The following is a 14,336-nucleotide window of genomic DNA, read 5'->3' as shown; positions in this document are numbered from 1 at the left end:
TTATAATACACTTGTTCAAGTCAATTTGTGTCTCAAGCTTCATTTTTTGAGATGTGCGTGTGTGTGTGTGTGCGTGTGTGCGTGTGTGTGTTTGTGCGTGTGTGTGTGTGTGTGTGTGTGTGTGTGTGTGTGTGTGTGTGTGTGTGTGTGTGTGTGTGTGTGTGTGTGTGTGTGTGTGTGTGTGTGTGTGTGTGTGTGTGTGTGTGTGTGTGTGTGTGTGTGTGTGTGTGCATGTGTGAGTGTGAGAGAGAGAGAGAGAGAGAGAGGGAGAGAGTTCTGCTTGATTAGCAAGCAAAGACTGTGCTTCCTCCGGGCAGTGCCCCTCAACTCAGAAAGAACGCTCTGTTTTATTTCAGCCAGAGCTGACAAACCCAAACAAAAAACCCTTTTCAAAAACCCAATATGCCCCTGTTACCGCCGTCTTGTGCAGATATTTGTTCATCTACTCACTTGTGATGTCATGATGGATGTGCAGCCTTCATTAAAAGTCTGAATGGTTTGTCCCTTCTCAATGCAGCCCCCTGCTTTAACTCCAGCTCAACTCTTAGAGCAGGGAGGTGGGATCATGCTGAGTTGCGGGCGGTAACTCTGGGTGATGTGCAAAGTTCGGAGATGGGATGCAGTAAAAAAATGCTCTAGGCAGGCAGGCATTCAAAGTGAATCAGGTAAAAGAGAGAAGATTGTTTTGTTTTGTTTTTATCTGCCGCAATGTGCTAACACAGCTAAAATCAGCAGTATGTTGTATAGTGGGTGATGGTGGAAGTGAGGCTTTCACTTTGAGGCTCAATCTCAATACATGTAGCTACTGGAAATATAAGCAGGCAAGAGAGTAAAGTACAGAGAGAGGTGTGTCAGGAAGTAACAAACACATTGCAAAAAAGGTACTTGTTTAGCTGTGGTTACATAAATCAAGAATCTACAGTGATGCAACATTAAATTTGTCACATTTGAAACTTCTGATCCATGCCTGTATCACTGTTGATCTGTCCCTAAGAATCCAAGGCAATGATGTGAGGCACAAGTACAGCAATGCAGTGCAGGATGGAGAGTTGCCTGTATTGCTGATGACAGGTAGGAAGCTGCAGTGGACCGGAGTCCTCTGCAATAAATCTTGAAGGTTTTTGTGGCAATGTCTAAATTTATGCAGGGAAAATAACAACCAATTACAGCACAGCCTTACTAAGGGGATGCTTCAGAGAGGGGATATCGATTTAGGTGATACCTGATAACATTGTAATTTATTTTGAGTACAAACAGGACTGAAATCAGTCAATTAATCTAACCACAACAATAGCTGCCACTTAAAATGCAGAAGTAAATCCTGAAGCTGCCAGATAAGGGATTGAGGAGTTGTCTTTGTAGCAGCCTTGTATGCTATGACCCCTCCGCTATGCGCTCCACTTCTCCTTACCCCCCTCCGAATACTTCCCCCCACCAACACCAACACCCAACCCCTCCCCGCTCACTTCCACTGCACAGAGTAAATCCAGAGCCTGCAGTGCCTGATCGCTAACCCAAAGATCCATACAGGCTATATCAAACTCTCGCCTCTTCTAAGAGGACAAAACTGCAAGGCAGTGAGGGCGACCTCAAAACCCCGCACTGGACAAGTGAGAAAGGGTCAAATTCTATGAGGGGAATTCAGGTATAGAAGAAAAAAGAAATCACCTTCAGCAGAGCAGCAGCTGAGCCCAGGCTTGCAAGCAGGAGAGGGAAGACGGCAAAAAGGAGCAAAGAAAAGTGACTGGAATGATAAGATGAGAAGGTGAGTTATGGACACCTTTATACACTCTTTATTTTTACACACACATTGTGCCACACCCTGACTCACATATTGCAGCTTCAGCAGTGTAGAGCTCCTGGATGTGTCTTTGCCTGCCTTTGCACCAGCTGATGCATGAGTCCTCTGTGGAGTCATTAATACAACCCATCTATTGAGCTACCTCTGAGAGCATGGGACTGACTGCTCTGACAACCACTGATGACTGAACACGCAAAGTGATGCCAGGGAAAATGACTGCAGGGATTCTTAGCCTTTCTGATGAATGGTTTTCTTGAATAGACTCGAAAAATATCATCTTGCAGATCCGGTCAAATATTTATCAGTTATACATAAAGATGATGGTGCATATGTACAGTATGAGCATTTCTCAAAATGATACTGCTAAAGCCTCCCTAAAACAATAAACACTGCTGCATGGTTGGGGCAGTCAATTTGGCATGTGATGTGCATTTTGCTAGCAATGCAGGGATGTGCAGCAAACATTGAGCAGCCTGTGCATATATGTATGGTATGCATGTGCCTAAGAAATGTGTGTTTGAATGAGAGAAAAAGAGAGAAAAGGATGAAGAGAGAGGTAGAGGGAGGAGCTTTAAAGAAATGAAACAAGTTGTATTCAGCACAGCATTCTGCAGTGACTGTGCTTCTCCTACAGATAGAAATTATACAGTGCATTCCCTGCACTATCAAAGCATATGGCAGGCAATCATTTGTACTTTCACAGTGTGCCTCCTGAAGGTAAAAAGGATGCTGTGTAAGACAAATCTAACATTCTCCTGCCCTGTCCTCTCTATCTTTCCTTTAGTAGGCATGTACTGCTGAAGCTCTCCTCTAATGAGGCCCTTCTGGAACTCCTGCTCGTGTTGATGCTGGGGTTGCATGTCCTAGCCGTGTGCCCCTCCATGTGCTCCTGCAGCCGCAGCCACAGGGAAGTAGACTGCTCATGGAGAGGTCTGAGACAGTTGCCCGACGGCCTGCAGCACAACATGCTCTCCCTCAACATGTCCCACAACCGACTTCACAACCTGGATGGCCAGCTCACCGCATACACCCATCTCCGCTTCCTTGATCTGTCTCACAACCGGCTGAGCCACCTGCCCGCCGGCTTGCCTCGTTCTCTCTGGCAGCTCTACGCCGCCTCCAACCGCCTCCAGCTGTTGGACAAAAACGATACGGTCCACCAGTGGAATCTGCGGCTGCTTGACCTGTCCGACAACAAGCTGGAACGGGCCATCTTCATCAACAATACACTGATCAATCTGTGCACACTCAACCTAAGCCACAATCACTTTTACACTTTTCCCACTAACATGCCTGTGCACCTGGAGAACATTGACCTGTCTCACAACTTGCTTGTGAAGGTGCTGCCAGGCTCTCTGGACCGGCTCCACAGACTAACTCACTTCTATCTGCATGCTAACCGCTTTTCCACTCTGCCATTTGGGGTTTTGGACAAGACGACGTCAATTAGAGTCATCACTCTGGGTGACAATCCTTGGGCTTGTCACCTTTATGCTGACATAAACTACTTACTCTCCTGGACTCAGCGTACCCCTGCAGGTGTCCTGGGCTGCCCCTGCCACACCCAGCCTGTCTGCGGAGGGGTGCGCCCTGGCAGGACTCGAGGGTGGCACTTTGCCTCTTACAACCTGCCTCCCCTTGCAGCGAGTGCCCAGGTCCTGAGCTCCGTGCCCTCAGAGGCCAGCGTGACGGGGTGGTGGTACTTGTCTGTCCCACACACCCCCTTAGAGACCTTGAACACACAGCACCACCCTTTCACAGCCACACCAATCAGCATCTCCACCCTGCGACCCAGAAGCACAGCCACACACCTAACTATTAATCACCTCTCTGCATCTGCTAGCCCAGCTGCTGCAGAGCACATGCTCCACATTGATTCCCATTTCATCTCTGGCACAACAGAAGACTCACCCACTGACGCGCAGCACACCACTGACACAGCCTCTTTTCCTGATACAAGGTTAATTACTGAAACACCCGTCAGGGCTGGTATGACGTTGGCCACAGACCGATTCTTTACAACAGAGAGCCCCTCCATCCAAACAAAGAAGACAACCACTCTTCGCACCAGGAGTGTGAGGAGGAAGAATCAGTCCCTCCCTGGCGGCAACAGCAACAGCGCCACCCGCTCGGCGCTCCCTTTCCTACACAACCTGGGACTCCTGTCTGTCATTCTGCAACAAGTCCTCTGAAAGACAAAAACACAAAGCACAAACAAATACAGCACACAAGACTGTTGACGGTTGCAGTACTGTCATCTTTCTATGTTACCAACTTTCTCATTCTCATTTACAACACAAAGGCTTTATGACAAGATTAACGATCCCTGCTATTGTGATTGAGTATGGTATGAGGCTACTTTTATATTAATTGGTCAAAAATAAAGCATCTTTTCTAATAACTCTTTTTATAAGCCTTCACTCAAATGAAAAAATAACATTGTAATGAATATCGCTAAGCACATGATGGCACTATACATTCAGGTACCAGTTTATTATGTAACTGAATGTAGCCTGGTGCTCATATACAGTACAACACTCTACCACTTACAGTGCAGTCCACTACACATTATATCCTAAATTTTATCGAACAGCTTTTATTCCCCCCATTTTTTCTACAACTATCAGCTGGTTTTGGCTGACGTTGCTTTAGTCATATTATGGTCAGTTTTTGTTTATTTACTGTTATTACATTGGCTTTTAAAAAGGTACAACACACAACATTTGGACTTATTTTGTCTCTTTTGCCCATTTGAAGAGATGTCCTTGATTCATGTCTGCTTGTTTCATAGCAAACCATATAACTCACCCGAAGTACAAGATAGTATGTATGTAAAAAACTGGTCATGACAGGGAACAACAGAGACTCTGTGGAGGGGAGGGCAAACAAATGGACAATGTTGCATCACTTTCTTTACAAACTCTGAGTGCCGAGTACCGCTTCTGCATTTTGATCACATCTAAACTTAAGTGTCCTTCATGATTCAGTGATGCTCGTGAAAATGATCTGCATGGTGATTGAACGTTCCAGGAATACTAACCTGCTGCTATATTACCGCAGACCGCTAAAGCACGGGTATTCTCATCTTATTTATATGAAATATTTAGATATTCCTATCTCGATTGCATTAAGCATAGATAAAAGTGATGTGCCAGCCTGCAGGTTTTCACATTTTAGAAATACCTTTGCATATGGTTCCAAAAGGTGCCAAAATAAAAATGCATCAAAGCAAGCTGCGTTTGGTAAACTTAATAAGAATACAGTGAATAAAAGTGATGAGATATTTTCACCTTCTGATGATTGTTTTCCCTCATTTGCTTCTTTTTATATATACCTCACTTCATTCTACACTTCAGAACTGATGTTTCCAAGCTCTTTTCATTGATAGTGTTTCAGGCGAGAGGGCTTTTTTAAGTATTAAACAAGTACACGCCCTGTGTACCATTTGCACGAGTCAAGCTTGAAGGGGAGCTGAAGAAACAAAAACAATGTTGTAAAAATCCATTTTGTTAAACATTGACTTTTCAGATTTAAAGGCCCAGAATTGGAATATAATATTAATAAGTATGTTTTCTTTAGTTTATAATTACCTGAAAATGAGATCATTGTATTTCTACAGTAGCTCAAAATGGACAAACCAAACACTGGTTCTACATAGGGTCATTTGTGTTTTCACTTCAGCAAGCACAGAGTTTTCCTACATGCTTGTCTCACAGGAGAAGACTCAGTTGGTTGCAATCTGCAAACTTCCCGCTAGATGCTACTAAAGCCTACACACTGAACCTTAAATAGTTTAATTAGTAGGCCTAGGCAGAGACGTTTTTTTTAATGAGGGAACGTTTGCTAAGCACAAAAGCATTTATTCCACTTAGACCTTATTTTACAGTTAATTACACCAGGAAACTGAACAAACACATTCTTAATGTAGGTCATTGAGCAGTCACTCTGAAATATCATGTCAGCGATGACATTTTGTTAAAGATCAATGAAAAAAGAATCTTCCACTTTATGTAGAAATGCACTGTGTAACAGCCCAGAAGTGCATGTCCTGAAGAGAGGTGATAAAATCTCCAATGCAGGAACATGTGGCTGCCTCCTGACACTGTATGGTGCAGGGAGGTGCGAGCCTGGTGAGCAGGTGATCCTGTGGTTCAGCCTAGAAGAGCAACATGGGGTCACTGTCACTCACCACCCTGTGAATGATGAATATCTAATGTAATGCCAGCCAGGAAATGAGTCATGCCGGAATAGCTACCCGAATAAAGGGATGAATGGAAATTGAAATGAAAATATGTTTACTTGTATTAAAATTCTTATTGACACAGAAAAAAACTACACAACTGAATAAAGAGATATAATTCTTAAGTATATTGAAGATTTACTTAACATACTACAATAGAAGTCGTTAGACAGGGTGAACAAAAATGACTGATCATTTTATCTGCGCACCAGCCTTCTTTCTGATAACACCTGCTGAATAAATTGTGTGTATTTATAGCTTAGAAACCAAAGCCAAAATAGAGAGGAAATTGTGGTTGGTGTGCTGTTTATTTACAAGCATGATTCAAGTCTAAAAAACAGGTAACTTTCATTTCTACCCTCAAGTCTCGCTCTCTCCTTTGACTTGCATCTTCATTGAATCACTTATTAATTATTAAACATTTCTGCAAAGCACTAGTTACTAGCCAGCTAATTTTCCACTGTAGACCTAGTTCATGGGACATGAGAATGAAGTACAACTGACATTTCTATCAAGATTTTTTTTTATTCGATGGTTGATATTTGACCACGAACAGATGTGAAGACGTTCGTGAAGAAAGGATTGAGGATTATTAGATAATCATTTTGGTTTTATGTTTTTTTGATTGTCAAGCAAACAAACAATAGAACCACTGAAGCAAACAAACAATATAACCACTGAATCTTCACTTGCCAATGGTTTAGGTGCCAAATTACAGCTTTCATACTTTCTAATCCTTAACAAATACATGATATAACTTTCTGCCTCCCTTTAGCTGCAGAACTTTTAAACATCTCTTCACAGTACTGTAGGTGCCAGTAAGCTGGCCCGCTAGCCAATTATTTTCTCTGAAGACAACACAAAGTAATGTCAGATTTCTCTTCTGGCTTCTCCTAATAACTGACAAGGTGTAGAAGGCTAGCATCATTTACAGCTGCCATGCCTCCCATCTTTATCTCTCCACTCAGGCTGGTTTTGAGTGAGCTGCCTCCTTTCAGCCTCACTCAGTAAGACTCACCCTCAGTGTGCTTCTTTGTACCAGACTACCCCACTGCCCTCTTGTGTCCTCATTCATTTAAGTCCCCATCAGTACTGTGTTCAGACAATGGCATATACAGTAGAAAGGCTCAAAGAACATATTCTATTTCAATCTTAATCTAGGCAATCTTTATGAGTGTATAGAAATGTTTTAGTGTGAGTCCTTTTTTCTGTTTTTGACGAGCACTACAAAGCTGGTCCACCACCAACCTACTGGAGTTAGTTTGGATTCAACCTTTTTTTTCAGAGACTGTTTACAGAAATAACAGGGAGTGCAGAAAACAGCCCAGCCTTTTAGCAGTCCCCCTTACAGCAGCCTGTGGAAGTCATTTCCCTTCAGTGTGAGAGATCATAAGGCCACTGTAAGTGGGGAACCTGTGTGTGGTTTTAGACTCACCACTCCTAGAAGGAACACAAGAGATGTGTCACTTCGAACCACCTCCATGAATACACACAAAGACAAATGACATCAGTTCCTATTATGATTACATGTGCTCTAAGTGCCCTCTTGTGGTGGTGGGCAAGAAATGAATGTTTAAACAAAAACATTACAGCTAAAGAGAATTCTTGGAGAGATTGTGCTCTTCACCGGGACACAACTTGTCCCTAACAGAGATTATTCTCAAGGATCTTTTGTAAAAAAAAAAAAAGGTTTTCTGCTCTGCCTAATACTTGAGTTTACTACAGTGACAAGACCTGATAATTCAACACCAAACATGCAACTAATGTTCAGACTTGGAATAAAATGCGTCTAAAAACTGTAGACCATCGTGATAGACCAAAGCTCACACACACATGCTGTTGCACACTGACATGCCCTGAAAAGGACACTGCAACCTATTTATGGTTAAAACAATGACTGCCAATTTCAACCTCCTTAGAGCCTGCGTCACAATATCAATTGTGCCCCAGAATTAGGCTGGTTTCCAACCAAAGGACGCTCAAATGTTGCAGATAAAGTTTATCTGATAAACCTAATCTGTATTGACAGCTTGGGTCTATATGCCCAGGCTCACCGCCTCTTTGAGCCAAGAGCGATGTTTTCCAGTCTGGGCACTGATCAGCTGAAAAGCGAAGCGTGTAGGAATCTGGAAGAAATAACAAGGCATACTCCAGCAGCCGGAAGACTGATGAGACAGGCAAAAAAATTCAAACCCTGCAGCATAGCGGGTGGGAAACTGAGCATATAGTATCTCTTGTTCTTGTTTCAATGGCACAGACAAGGCAAGGTCAGTGTTAAGGTCAGTGGAAGTGGTTGGCAACAGAAAGAATATGTGGTGTCAGCCAGTTAGGGGGAAATAAATAAAGTAAAAAGGAAAGGAGTGGGATAAGGTTGGTAGAAAACGAAGAATGAGCCAGGAGACAGAAAGCACCACTTAGCTGGTGTGTCTATGATGCCATTCTCAGGCTCTGGAAGATTTATAGGAAAAGTCTGAGGCAAAACTTGCATAAACAAACTCAGAGAAAGTGACTAAAACTGGATGTAAGAGGTCTTCAGGCTGGAAATCCGTAGCCTTATTGTGTGTCCAATTGTCTGTATAGCAACTACAAATCCAGCTGTGCCCATGCATGTCTGAACACGGTTATAAAGAGGAAGTCTTGAGCATGTACTGTACATTTGTATGATAAGCCTGATGATGAGCATGGTGCACAGCTGTCCTGAGATGGATTTCGACAAAATAGGCTGTAATGTAATTTGACAGCGAGTTTGGGGAGCTCAAAATCAAGCTCACTTCAGAAACAATGTTCAGTTTAAAATGTGCAACCAATCCAAAAAGAGTGATGTAACTTACATAACTGGGTATGGGGAGGGGTTTACCACTTCCTCTGTCTTGACAAAGCTCTCCTAAAGGCCAACATGCACATCTTTCTCCCCGCTGCTGACTGAACAGGTGATAGGATGGCTCCTCGCAGTGCTTTAATGCCACTCGTCATCATCTGCAACACAGCTCTCTGTGAAGTCATACAAAACAGCAGCCAGAACGTTCCAGGGATCAGCAGGGGCATGGGCTTATCGTCCAGCCCAGTGGAGCAGGTAAATGATGTCGTCATCACACGCTTATGTTGGAGCTCGATTGGTCAAGAGAGCTTACCTTGCACAGCAACCGAATTTGCGATAACACAAGATCACACGAGAATCACTTTTACATGTCACACGAAAATCCATCTTGTCAGGCTACAAGTTATGCATTTGTGTTTTGGCTAGAAGTCATCAGGCCAATCAGCCTGCTACCAGGAGCTACTGCCAGTTGAGGTGGGAGGGGGTAGTGGGGAGTGGGAATGGGAGGGGTGACAAAACCAGAGAGGCGACCACTTGTTCAAGACAACAATGGTTAGCTTAGATGCTCAGATTTTGTCAGAACTGGAGATTTTTTCTTCATTGAGAGAGCAGAACGACACTGAACACAAGATGTTTTTGCTCTTCTCTAAGCTGACTTTGAGGGGAGTTTGATAGACAGATAGTTCATCCAATCACCTGCCAGGTATGTTTTGACAGCGCCTGCCCTTTCCTAATCAGTTTCCAAAAAATATCTGACGAGTCAGGTTTCTTAAGAGCCCTGCAAGCAAATGTTTTAATACAAAGCAGGAGGTGGAGGTGCTATTTAGGCTAAATATTGTGAAAGTATCAAAACGCTCAATCCACATAGAAATGTCACAAAAATACTATTCAGTATAAAGAGTTGTAGGTAGAAAGTGCAGCTACAGTGCCATTCTAGTCATTCCTCGGCTGCAATGAAAGTGCAGAAAGTGCAGATACAGAAGACCAAGAAGCACTGACAAATCAGAGCAGACTGGGAGAGGGCGGGGCTTAAAGAGACAGGCGCTTAAAGAGACAGGCGCTTAAAGGGAACGTTTTAGACAGAGGGTGAATACAGGTATATTCAGATGGACAGTATGAGAAAAATAATGTTTTTCAAACATTAAAGCACGTAAACATGTTCCATTAGAAACCCAAAATGCAAGCATGAACCTGAAAATTAGCACAATATATTCCCTTTAAGGAGCCTTATACATTTTAAATATTTCAAACATCACTATAACTGTTTCATTTTTTAAATAATTCAGATGTCTGAATATCACAGTGGTCCATCTACATACCTGGAATGCTAGTGCGTAGCCTGTGGCACAGCTTAATTAACTCATCTGTGTAGTTACAGAGGACATAATGGAGGATAGAAATCATTCATCACCAGAACATCCGTCCTACTGATCTGACTTCAAACATTTTTGTGTAACAATAGCACACAGTCCCAGTGATCCTTACATATCATGATCAGACCGTTTTTACATGAGCACCCTTTGGAAAATGTACAAATCCATGATGGAAACAGACATCTCATATATTAAATGCACCAGGGTAGTATTAAACATGGCTGAAATAGACTTTTATAAGATGCTAAGTTATTCCAGGCAAGATGAAAGAGCAGGTAGACCGCAGTTTGGTGGGCGCCTAATTCCTGGTATAGGACTGTCAATTATACATGTTTCTGGGTCTCTTCCTGCAGTCTGAGAGGCGTTAGATGAGCAAAGAAAAGGCAGAAAGGGAGAGGACACTAGAGGGAGACAATCTGTTCACATCTGCAGCTTCCACCTCAGCTTTCCTCTGGATTCTGAATTTCAGTGTAATAGGCCCTCCTGAGAAAAGCAGAGATTACTCACTCCACAGTGATCAATATGAAATCATTCATAAAATCTGAAGGATCACAACATCTCAAGAGTGTTTGAATAATATCCCTAAAAAAATTCATGTAATGTATTCATGTTATAGAAGGTGTTTAGTGTTAGCCATCTTTTAGTTTTAAGTTAATATGTATTTTATTATTTCCAATTTCAGTGTATGCTTAAAACACACTGTGAGCCTCTGTGAGTTATGCAATTATATATGTAAAATCCCCATAGACTTCAAGTTTCACTTTAGAATATGTGTCAGTACTATCATCAGCGGTATTTATGTCTCCAGGCATTTAAAGGTTAAACATATATTTTGTGATTCGTGTACAGATTATATGTAGGGATCTGTGTGAGAGAAATGGGGGTTATAGACATCAAGAACAATTTCTCCAAGGTCAAGTAAGGATTCTGAGGGTGTGAAATGATTACTGCAACAGGAAACAGGATGCCTCGTCTCAAAACAGCATCTCATAACACTGTCAGCGAGTCTATTGCTTCTCTCACTTTCTTTTCCCCCTCAGCTCTTTCACACACTATCAATTTTACTTCTCTCTCATTCCCCAAATCCTCCAGTTTCCATGCAAAGGCTCGGTTAGTTACATGCTTTCTTGCATGCTGCATTTCCTCTCTTTATTGAGAAGCGGTTCATCTTTCAGCACTGAATACAAGCTTCAGTTACACTGATACAACTATGATTTCAGAAAAACTTTGCATTTTCCTCGATTCACACAATTATGGTTCAACACACGAGTTCAAAGCACGCAAGATATAAAAAGGTGTCTCTTCACCCCCTCCTGAATCAGAACGTCTTCAACAGCTGTCACCTTTATAAGTGCTTCCATGCCATGATGATGTTACTGTGTGATCAGCATCAGTTTCAAGTTCATACACAGAAAAAATATAACCGCTTCTCTTTCCTCCTCACTCGATACTGAACGCTCAGCTGCTCTGAAAGCATAGCTGTCAGAGCACCTAAACTTGCTTAACGAAAGAAAAACATTGTAGGCACTTTCATATTGAAAGAGAACACGGCTTTATTTAAAAATCGATAATCAGTCAGTGAAGAAATAAGAAGAAGGATCCTTAACAAATCCTTAACAAATGCTAGTTGACAGTAGTACAAATCAATTTTAAAGGCAAAACATCTACCAGTACTAGAACTTTAATGTTAATTCATATTTTTTAAGCATTTACATTCTGTCTGAATATACCTGTATTTGCCCTCTGTCTGAAATGCTACGTTTTAGCGCCTGTCTCTTCAAGCCCTCCTCCCGTGAAAGCCCTGGTTACTCTGATTGGTCAGTATTTGTGACATTACAACTATACTATATAGTCCTGACGGCTCATTTAAAGGGCACCGTTTCTGAATACGGGCTGCACACATTTCTCTGTGTATTGAGCATTTTGACACTTTCACAGTGTTTACATAGCACCTTGACTTGATTCAGAATCAAAATAGACATGAAAATCACATTTTATAATATGGGACCTTCAAATAGAATAGGATGTGCTCTGACATCAGGCCGTTTTGGGCTCAAACAACCCTTGATAAAAAATACTGTAAAATGTCACACCTTATGTACTGTAGCTTTCCTGTCACATTGGACTTTTCTCTCTGTATGGTGTATCAGCAGTGAATAGAAAGGCAATGATAACAATGTTCAAAAAAGCAGAATAATTAACAACCACACTGTGAAACCTGCACCCCAGTGTGTTTATTTGAGCATAAAACAAGTTGCTCTTCATATGTTAAATCCACTGTGATTTTTGCACACCTTGTCATCGCTTTAAAGCCTGTTGTTCCACAGAGCTGATATTCCACATCAATTTACATCCCCCCTCACTCTTTTCTCTGTCTGCAGTGCATGAGTGGATGCAATTTTCTCACATTGACACCATACGCTGAAGACGCTGTTACACATTTGACAATTTATAGAAAATGCAACAATAAAATAATGTGTAATTTATCCCCAAATGGCATGAGACAGAACAATAGCACATAGAAGGTAGAATAAGTAATAGTGTTTCACACAAGGTGTCATTTTTCTGTTCATTTTGACACTCCTGTGCTGCAAGGAATTGCTACCATTTGCCTCTATACATTTGTGTCAGAGATACAGACAGCTGCAATGCGGAATGTCCCCTAACTAATGACAGAGTTTTAGCTGTTAAACTGTCAAAAGTCGTGTTATTTGGGCTTTATCTAAGTCATTGTTTCAAAAACATGCTGCCTGGCTAGATAAGAAATTCCCTTTGGTATTGCCCTGAACAGTCAGCACAGACGGGCCTATACAAAAAAAACTGAATGTGAATAATATAATGGGATCACTAGTCACGTTTCATCCAGAGCTTGGAATGTTTTGTTGTAATTATTCTCATAATAAGATAAATGAAAACTGCATTTATATAGAATTCATTGTCTGAGTTCTGTGAGCACTAATGTGACATGGATACAAACAAATGTATAATACATATACAGAATTTGAACATGAGAGTTTCTTTTCTTACATTCTGTTGAGAGCATAGTGTGCAAATAATGTGCATAAAAAACATTTTTTTTTGCATGTTTATTTTTTCATTAATTTCTTCTTTTTCTGTGGGGTCAAGAGGGGTCAGAAGTTGTTTTCACAGGCATTGCAGGGGCAGGGCTGGCAGCTCATTACAGCTCATCTACATGAAAAGATTCATAATTACATCTACTGCATGTATGGCTACCATACTTTATTGATCCCAACAGGATAATGCTTTGTTGGCTTTCATAATGAATATCAGTTAAAGGTCAAACCTTGGGGTCAGCTACAGAAGTTCAGTATCATGCTCAGAGACCTTTTCCACAGCATCTGACCTGCTTGAACAAAGATTTTATAGCTCAGGAAACAATAATAATAATACAATTATATACATACTGTACACACAAACACACACACACACACACACACACACACACACACACACACACACACACACACACACATAAAGGGTGTTATTTTTCCACCATGCAATATAGTCCCTCAGAAACAGGCAAAAAAGTAAGAGATTCTTATTCACTTGATAATATTGAAATGAAAGTGTTTTATCGAGAAATAAGCACACACACACAAACACACACACACACACACACACACACACACACACACACACACACACACACACATTGCATATGAGAAGTAAAATGTAATTTTGCACACATATATATGTGTGTGTGTGTGTGTGTGTGTGTGCTTATTTGTTGATAAAACATTTTGCACCATAACAGTCAGGATAATTTTAATATTAACTTGCGAACATGAATTGACCCACTTCTTTCCCTCTTTCTGAGGGACTATATTGTATGGCAACAGAATAACAAATAGATCATGCTGCTGCTTTGTAAAGGTTTACTTGGTGGTTAAATAATAATAATATGTAAACATTGCTAATTAACTTTAACATTTGTTGGACATATACATAAATAAATATACATATATATATATATGTATACATATATATATATTATATATATAATTTTTTTTTAATGGTATGTCCACTGATTTGAAAGAGCAATAAGCCACTTTCACCTCTAGTGGCTTAGTGCTTAATTAAATG

General features: G+C 41.3%; 1 protein-coding gene across 1 annotated transcript; it reads left to right on the top strand.

Annotated features, from left to right (window-relative positions):
* Window positions 1-1,658: 1,658 nt before the first annotated feature.
* LOC310956935 (oligodendrocyte-myelin glycoprotein-like) lies at window positions 1,659-3,993 on the top strand (the record flags this gene model as incomplete). Its single annotated transcript, XM_083927312.1, has 2 exons — window positions 1,659-1,765; window positions 2,586-3,993. The coding sequence occupies exons 1-2, from the start codon at window positions 1,758-1,760 to the stop codon at window positions 3,991-3,993; spliced, it is 1,416 nt and encodes a 471-aa protein (XP_083783438.1). The 5' UTR covers window positions 1,659-1,757.
* Window positions 3,994-14,336: the final 10,343 nt, after the last annotated feature.

The sequence above is a fragment of the Echiichthys vipera genome (genome assembly GCF_963691815.1).
Source record: "Echiichthys vipera genome assembly, chromosome: 14".
Taxonomy (NCBI): Eukaryota; Metazoa; Chordata; class Actinopteri; order Perciformes; family Trachinidae; genus Echiichthys; species Echiichthys vipera.
Note: the sequence above shows the minus strand (reverse complement) of the source record. Positions and strands in the feature narration are given on the sequence as shown.